The sequence below is a fragment of the Bos indicus x Bos taurus genome, chromosome 8 (genome assembly GCF_003369695.1).
Source record: "Bos indicus x Bos taurus breed Angus x Brahman F1 hybrid chromosome 8, Bos_hybrid_MaternalHap_v2.0, whole genome shotgun sequence".
In the NCBI taxonomy this organism is placed as follows: domain Eukaryota; kingdom Metazoa; phylum Chordata; class Mammalia; order Artiodactyla; family Bovidae; genus Bos; species Bos indicus x Bos taurus.
In genome coordinates, this window is record NC_040083.1 from 11520081 (window position 1) to 11528747 (window position 8667).

The following is an 8667-nucleotide window of genomic DNA, read 5'->3' on the forward strand; positions in this document are numbered from 1 at the left end:
AGAGATCTCTTCAAGAAAATGAGAAATACCAAAGGAACATTTCATGCAAAGATGGGCACCATAAAGGACAGAAATGGTATGGAACTACAGAAGCAGAAGATACTAAGAAGAGGTGGCAAGAATACACAGAACTATACAGAAAAGATCTTCATGACCCAGATAATTACAATGGTATGATCACTCACCTAGAGCCAGACATCCTGGAATGTGAAGTCAAGTGGGCCTTAGAAAGCATCACTATGAACAAAGCTAGTGGAGGTGATGAAATTCCAGTTGAGCTGTTCCAGGTCCTGAAAGATGATGCTGTGAAAGTGCTGCACTCAATATGCCAGCAAATTTGGAAAACTCAGCAGTGGCCACAGGACTGGAAGAGGTCAGTTTTCATTCCAATCCCAAAGAAAGACAATGCCAAAGAATGCTCAAACTACTGCACAATTGTACCCATCTCACACACTAGCAAAGTATTGCTCAAAATTCTCCAAGCCAAGCTTCAACAGTTACGTGAACCGTGAACTTCCAGATGTTCAAGCTGGATTTGGAAAAGACAGAGGAACTAGAGATCAGATTGTCAACATCTGTTGGATCATATAAAAAGCAAGAGAGTTCCAGAAAAAAATCTACTTCGTTTAATTGAATATGCCAAAGCCTTTGACTGTGTGGATCACAACAAACTGTGGAAAATTCTGAAAGAGATAGGAATACCAGATCACCTGACCTGCCTCTTGAGAAATCTGTATGGAGGTCAGGAAGCAACAGTTAGAACTGGACATGGAAAAACAGACTGGTTCCAAAAAGGGAAAGGAATATGTCAAGGCTGTATATTGTCACCCTGCTTATTTAACTTATATGCAGGGTCAGATCAGATCAGTCGCTCAGTCGTGTCCGACTCTTTGCGACCCCATGAATCACAGCATGCCAGGCCTCCCTATCCATCACCAACTCCTGGAGTCCACTCAGACTCACGTCCATCGAGTCACTGATGCCATCCAGCCATCTCATCCTCTGTCATTCCCTTCTCCTCCTGCCCCCAATCCCTCCCAGCATCAGAGTCCTTTCCAATGAGTCAACTCTTCACATGAGGTGGTGAAAGTACTGGATTTCAGCATTAGCATCATTCCTTCCAAAGAAATCCCAGGGCTGATCTCCTTCAGAATGGACTGGTTGGATCTCCTTGCAGTCCAAGAGACTCTCAAGAGTCTTCTCCAACACCACAGTTCAAAAGCATCAATTCTTCGGCGCTCAGCCTTCTTCACAGTCCAACTCTCACATCCATACATGACCACAGGAAAAACCATAGCCTTGACTAGACCGACCTTTGTTGGCAAAGTAATGTCTCTGCTTTTGAATATGCTATTTAGGTTGGTCATAACTTTCCTTCCAAGGAGTAAGCGTCTTTTAATTTCATGGCTGCAGTCACCATCTGCAGTGATTTTGGAGCGCCCAAAAATAAAGTCTGACACTGTTTCCACTGTTTCCCCATCTATTTCCCATGAAGTGATGGGACCAGATGCCATGATCTACATTTTCTGAATGTTGAGCTTTAAGCCAACTTTTTCACTCTCCACTTTCACTTTCATCAAGAGGCTTTTGAGTTCCTCTTCACTTTCTGCCATAAGGGTGGTGTCATCTGCATATCTGAGGTTATTGATATTTCTCCTGGCAATCTTGATTCCAGCTTGTGCTTTTTCCAGCCCAGCGTTTCTCATGATGTACTCTGCATATAAGTTAAATAAGCAGGGTGGCAATATACAGCCTTGACGTACTCCTTTTCCTATTTGGAACCAGTCTGTTCCATGTCCAGTTCTAACTGTTGCTTCCTGACCTGCATATTGGTTTCTCAAGAGGCAGGTCAGGTGGTCTGGTATTCCCATCTCTTTCAGAATTTTCCACAGTTTATTGTGATCCATACAGTCAAAGGCTTTGGCATAGTCAATAAAGCAGAAATAGATGTTTTTCTGGAACTCTCTTGCTTTTTCCATGATACAGCGGATGTTGGCAATTTGATCTCTGGTTCTTCTGCCTTTTCTAAAACCAACTTGAACATCTGGAAGTTCACGTACTGCTGAAGCCTGGCTTGGAGAATTTTGAGCATTACTTTAGTAGCGTGTGAGATGAGTGCAATTGTGCGGGAGTTTGAGCATTCTTTGGCATTGCCTTTCTTTGGGATTGGAATGCAAACTGACTTTTTCCAGTCCTGTGGCCACTGCTGTGTTTTCTAAATTTGCTGGCATATTGAGTGCAGCACTTTCACAGCATCATCTTTCAGGATTTGAAATAAGTCAACTGGAATTCCATCACCTCCACTAGCTTTGTTTGTAGTGATGCTTTCTAAGGCCCTCTTGACTTCACATTCCAGGGTATCTGGCTCTAACACATTCCAGGATGTCTGGCTCTAGGTGAGTGATCACACCATCAGGATTATCTGGGTCATGAAGCTCTTTTTGTACAGTTCTTCTGTGTATTCTTGCCACCTCCTCTTAATATCTTCTTCTTCTGTTAGGTCCATACCATTTCTGTCCTTTATGGTGCCCATCTTTGCATGAAATGTTCCCTTGAAATCTCTAATTTTCATGAAGAGCTCTCTAGTCTTTCCCATTCTGTTGTTTTCCTCTATTTCTTTGCATTGATCTCTGAGGAAGGCTTTCTTATCTCTCCTTGCTAGTCTTTGGAACTCTGCATTCAGATGATTATATCTTTCCTTTTCTCCTTTGCTTTTTGCTTCTCTTCTTTTCACAGCTATTTGTAAGGCCTTCTCAGACAGCCATTTTGCTTTTGCATTTTGTTTCCATGGAGATGGTCTTGATCCCTGTCTCCTGTACAATGTCATGAACCTCATTCCATAGTTCATCAGGCACTCTATCAGATCTAGTCCCTTAGATCTATTTCTCACTTCCACTGTATAATCATAAGGGATTTGATTTTGGTCATATATGAATGGATGAGCCACAGTCAGCTCCCGATCTTGTTTTTGCTCACTGTATAGAGCTTCTCCATCTTTGGCTGCAAAGAGTATAATCAGTCTGATTTCGGTGTTGACCATCTGGCGTGTTATGTTAATTGAGTGGCTTTGGGAAAGCACCCAAGGATGGGACCTGATAGCCAGAGGTGCAAACCTGTGATTAGGGTTGGAATGTTCAGTCCAACCCCTTGACCTTTAGGGAGGGGAGAGGGGCTGGAGATTTAGTAAGTCATAGCGAAATATTTAATCAATCCTTTGTCTGTAATAAAACCTCCATAAAACCCCAAAAGGGCAGGATATAAAGAGCCTCCAGGTTGGTGGACACATGGAGGTTTGGGAAGACTGGTGTGCCTGGAGAGAGCATAGAGGCTCTGTGCCCTTTCCCCTTACCATGCCCTGTGTCTTTCTTCCATCTGGTTATTCTTGAATTATATCCTTTTGTAAAAAACTGGTGATCTAGTAAGTAAAATGTTCCTCTGAGTTCTGTGAGTCATTCTAGCAAGTAATTGAATTGGGAGATTGTTGGATCCTCCCATCTATTGTCATTTGGTCAGAAGCACAGATGATAACCCATACTTGTGAAAGTGAAAAAGTGAAAGTCATTCAGTTGTGTCCGACCACCTGGACTGTAGCCCTGCCAGGGTTCTCTGTCCATGGGGATTCTCCAGGCAGGAATACTGGAGTGCGTTGCCATTCCCTCCTCCAGGGGTATCTTCCTAACCCGGGGGTCAAACCCCAATCTCCCTCATAGCAGGCAGATTCTTTACCCTCTGAGCCACCAGGGGAGTGGGTTGTGACTGGTGTTCAAAGTTGGGGGTGTTAGGGGCAGGGACAGTCTTGTAGGATAGAGCCCTTAACCCATGGGACCTGATGCTGTGTCCAGGGACTGGCAGCATGCTGTTGATTTGTAAGGTGCCTAGCTGGTGTTGAAGAATTGCTTGTTGGTGTGGGGACCCCATTCCACATATACACCCTCAAGATGGAATTGTTCACTGGAACCTCTTAAAGTCAAATCTATAAAACCCGGTATATCCAGAGAAGTCTAGGTTCTGTCCCTGTCTTCTTCAGCCTATTCTTTCTACCTCCAATGGGTATCCTGGTTTTGTTTGTTTGTTTGTTTGTTTATCCATCCACTTAATTTAACAAAAGTATGTGACTTTAGTCACACTAATTAGTCACACTAATATGTGACTGTTTTCTTATTCTTTCCTTTCTTAGACAAATAACAGAAATCTACACACATTTTATCCCTCTTGCTTTTATTTTTTTGCCTAACCATATATCATGGAGATCACTCCATAGCGGTAATAGTGCCTTTTCCCATTAATTTTTATGACTTTATAATATCCTGTTATGTGTATGTATCATTGGTAGACATTTTTGTCTCCAGTCTTTGCTAAGATAAATAGTCTTTCAAAGAAAGACCATATATTTTTTACATAGAGTACTAGCAGTGGTGTTGATGGGTCAATGGGTAAATCCATATTACTTTTGCTAAATATTGCCAAATTCTTTTCTGTATCAGTGAGGTTTTGCCATGAACTGGATGTTTGTGTCCCCCCAAGATTTGTACATTGAAATTCTGATGCCCTAATGTGACAGTATTTGAAAGTGGGGCTTTTGGTAAACAATTAGATCATGAGGACGAAGCCCTCATGAATTAGAAGAGGCTAGAGAACTAGCCAGGTCTCTTTCTGCCATGTGAGGCTACAATATTAACAGCTGTAACTTCTTCGGCAACCTAGAAGAGGACTCCTGCTAGAACCTGACTGTCGGCACCTTCTCTTTAGCGTCTACAACCATGAGCAATATTAACACATATCTGTTGTTTAAGTCACCCAGATTGTGGTCACTTGTAATAGCAGCCCAAACTGACTAAGACAAAGTCACATTTGGAAATAGAAACCACATTGTTGTGGTCCATGCAGACGTGGGGCACAGTGAGCGAATGAGTGGAGAATAAAGTTTATTAGAGAGGGAGATGCTAGTAGTCAATTTTTACAGCCTCAAGACAAAGAAGATTCCTATTGGAATGGTGGCATTAGGTGATTGGTTAGGATGCTATAGGGTGTGTAATAGGATGGGTATTTTGCCTAATATGGGGTCAGGGAACTGGCTGGTTTAAATCCAGAGGCTCATGGCAACAGTTGCTATGGGGCTTTATCAGTTCCTCAGATTTTTGTACTGTGACCTTGGTATAAAGCTCTATACACACCAGCTCTTTGAACCAAAAGAATTTCATATAATATACAGGCTTCCCAGGTGGCAATTATGGTAAAGAACTCACCTGCTAATGCAGGAGACATAAGAGATGCAGGTTCAGTCTTTGAGTTGGGAGGATCCCCTGGAGGACGGCGTGACAATCCACTCCAGTATTCTTGCCTGAAGAATCTCATGGACAGAGAATCCTGGTAGGCTATAGCCCATAGGGTTTCAAAGAGTTGGACACAACTGAAGTGACTTAGCAAAGGCTTGTTCAATAGGTGTGTGTTAGTCACTCAGTCACGTCCAACTCTTTGTGACCCCATGGACTGTAGCCCACCAGGCTCCTCTGTCCATGGGATTTTCCAGGCAAGCATACTGAAGTGGGTTTCCATTTCCTTCTCCAGGAATCTTCCCAACCCAGGGATCAGACCCGGGTCTCCCACATTGCAGGCAGTCTCTTGATCAACTGAGCCAGCAAGGAAGCCTCACTCCATATAATGTTATTGATTCTTGTTGAGTTGCTCAGTCATGTCTGACTCTTTTTGCGACCCCATGGATGGTAATGTTCCAGGCTCCTCTGTCCATGGGATTTCCCAGGCAAGAATACTGGAATAATTTGCCATTTCCTTCTGCGGGGGATATTGCTTACACAGGAATTGAACCTGCTTCTCCTGCATTGCAGGTGGATTCTTTACTGCTAAGCCACCAGGGAAGCACTATAATGTTATTAATAGTTGAAGGTAAAAAGATAAAAAAGCAGCAACTGTAGGCAGCCCTTGGCCGAGGTCACTTTGAGGAGAAGTCCTTTGGAGCTGCACCTCAGACCTCTGAGAAGATTATACTGTTGGACTGGTGAGTGGTTCTGAGTTTGAAACAGGGAGCCTTGTGGGCCCAGGACCCCGACTTGAAGGAGGAGAGGGCCAGTTGATTTTGATGTCTCTATGGGGAGACAGAGGTTTGTAAGTTCAGGGAAAACTGAATTTGCTCTGCGAAGGTTTCTCTGGTGACTTCCCTGGTGGCTCAGAGGGTAAAGAATATGTCCGCAATGTGGGAGACCTGGATTCGATCCCTGGGACAGGAAGATCCCGTGGAGGAGGGAATGGCTACCCACTCCAGTACTCTTGCCTGAAGAATTCCATGGACAGAGGAGTCTGAAGAACTGCAGTCCATGGACACAACTGAGCAACCAACAATTTCACTTTCACTTTCTGTAAATGCACTGCCACTGCAGAGTGAGAGTACTGCAGGGCTGATTCCTGGGAACTGCAGACAGACAGACAGGATGCCCTCAGGAGACAGACAGGACACCCCCAGGAGACAGACAGGACTCCCCCAGGAGACAGGCAGGACGACCCCAGGAAACAGACAGGATGCCCCCAGGAGACAGAGAGGATGCCCCCAGGAGACAGACAGGATGCCCCCAGGAAACAGAACACCCCCAGGAAACAGACAGGACGCCCCCAGGACACAGACAGGACGCCCCCAGGAGACAGGCAGGACACCCCCAGGAGACAGACAGGATGCCCCCAGGAAACAGGACGCCCCCAGGAGACAGGCAGGACGCCCCCAGGAGACAGGATGTCCCCCAGGAAACAGACAGGACATCCCCCAGGAAACAGACAGGACGTCCCCAGGAAACAGACAGGACTCCCCCCAGGAAACAGACAGGATGCCCCCCAGGAAACAGACAGGATGCCCCCGAGGAAACAGGCAGGACGCCCCCCAGAAGACAGATAGGACGCCCCCAGGAGACAGACAGGACGCCCGCCCCCCCCAGGAAACAGACAGGACACCCCCAGGAAACAGACAGGATGCCCCCCAGGAAACAGACAGGACACCCCCAGGAAACAGACAGGATGCCCCCGGGGAAACAGGCAGGATGCCCCCCAGAAAACAGACAGGACGCCCGCCCCCCCAGGAAACAGACAGGACACCCCCAGGAAACAGACAGGATGCCCCCGAGGAAACAGACAGGATGCCCCCAGGAAACAGGCAGGACGCCCCCCAGAAAACAGACAGGATGCCCCCCAGGAAACAGACAGGACACCCCCAGGAAACAGACAGGACGCCCCCCAGGAAAAGACAGGACACCCCCAGGAAACAGACAGGATGCCCCCCAGGAAACAGACAGGACACCCCCAGGAAACAGGCAGGACGCCCCCCAGAAAACAGACAGGATGCCCCCCAGGAAACAGACAGGACACCCCCAGGAAACAGACAGGATGCCCCCCAGGAAAAGACAGGACACCCCCAGGAAACAGACAGGATGCCCCCCAGGAAACAGACAGGACGCCCGCCCCCCCAGGAAACAGACAGGACACCCCCAGGAAACAGACAGGACCCCCCCCAGGAAACAGACAGGATGCCCCCCAAGAAATAGACAGGACACCCCCCAGGAAACAGGACCCCCCCCAGGAAACAGACAGGATGCCCCCCAGGAAACAGACAGGACACCCCCAGGAAACAGGCAGGATGCCCCCCAGAAAACAGACAGGACGCCCGCCCCCCCAGGAAACAGACAGGACGCCCCCCAGAGAACGGACAGGACCCCCCCCCAGGAAACAGACAGGACGCCCCCCCAGGAAACAGACAGGATGCCCTCCAGGAAACAGGATGCCCCCAGGAAACAGACAGCACGCCCCCCAGGAAACATGAAGGAAGAAGCAAGTCCCTCCACCCTCCTGTAGCCTCTCAGGCTCCCGCTGGTCCCTCTGTGGACATATCCTAATTTAGAACCTCCTGACCAAGCAGAAATGTGGTTAGGGAGTCCTGGCCCCAGGATCAAAAAGCAGAGAACCAAAGGATAGATATGGAGCTGAGAGGCAGCAGTTTTGTAATCTCGTAGGTGTGGTAGAGCTGTTAAGCATTTCAGTTACCTTTTCACTACAGCCTTAGCAACAGAATATTTTGTCAGACTTGCAGATTTTTGCCATCAGATGATTTTTTTTAAACAACAGGCTATTATCTACCTTATAAATTGTTGTAAAGTATAGAAAAACATGGAAGATATAATAGTTCTTACCGATTTTATGCTTATTATATATAATGACTTTAACAACGCTTATAAAACAATACACAACTATTCAGAAACACAGCTGACACAGACTAATGGACAATTCTGTGACCAAGAATAAAATGACTGCTCAAGATAGCTTGAACCATCAGTTGGCAAAAGTGAACAGTAGAATCTTTTGTATTTTTTTTCCCTTGGAAATTTAGTTTATCCTGCTCAGATTTAAGCCTAGAACAGTTTTTGCTATAAAAGAAGAATCTTTGTTTAAAAAGAGTTTTTACTCCTTACTTTATTTTAAGATTGGGCTTTCCTGGTAGCTCAGCTGGTAAAGAATCCACCCACAATGCAGGAGACTTGGGTTCGATCCCTGGGTTGGGAAGATCCCCTGGAGAAGGGAATGGTTAGCCACTCCAGTACGCTTGCCTGGAGAATTCCATGGACAGAAGAGCCTGGTGGGCTATAGTCCATGCGGTTGCAAAGAGTAGGACAT

At 46.4% G+C, this 8667-nt stretch overlaps 1 protein-coding gene across 1 annotated transcript; it reads left to right on the forward strand.

Annotated features, from left to right (window-relative positions):
- The first annotated feature begins 6578 nt into the window (after positions 1 to 6578).
- On the forward strand, positions 6579 to 7544 carry LOC113897919 (basic salivary proline-rich protein 2-like). Its single transcript, XM_027550840.1, has one exon. The coding sequence runs from the start codon at positions 6579 to 6581 to the stop codon at positions 7542 to 7544; it is 966 nt and encodes a 321-aa protein (XP_027406641.1).
- Positions 7545 to 8667: the final 1123 nt, after the last annotated feature.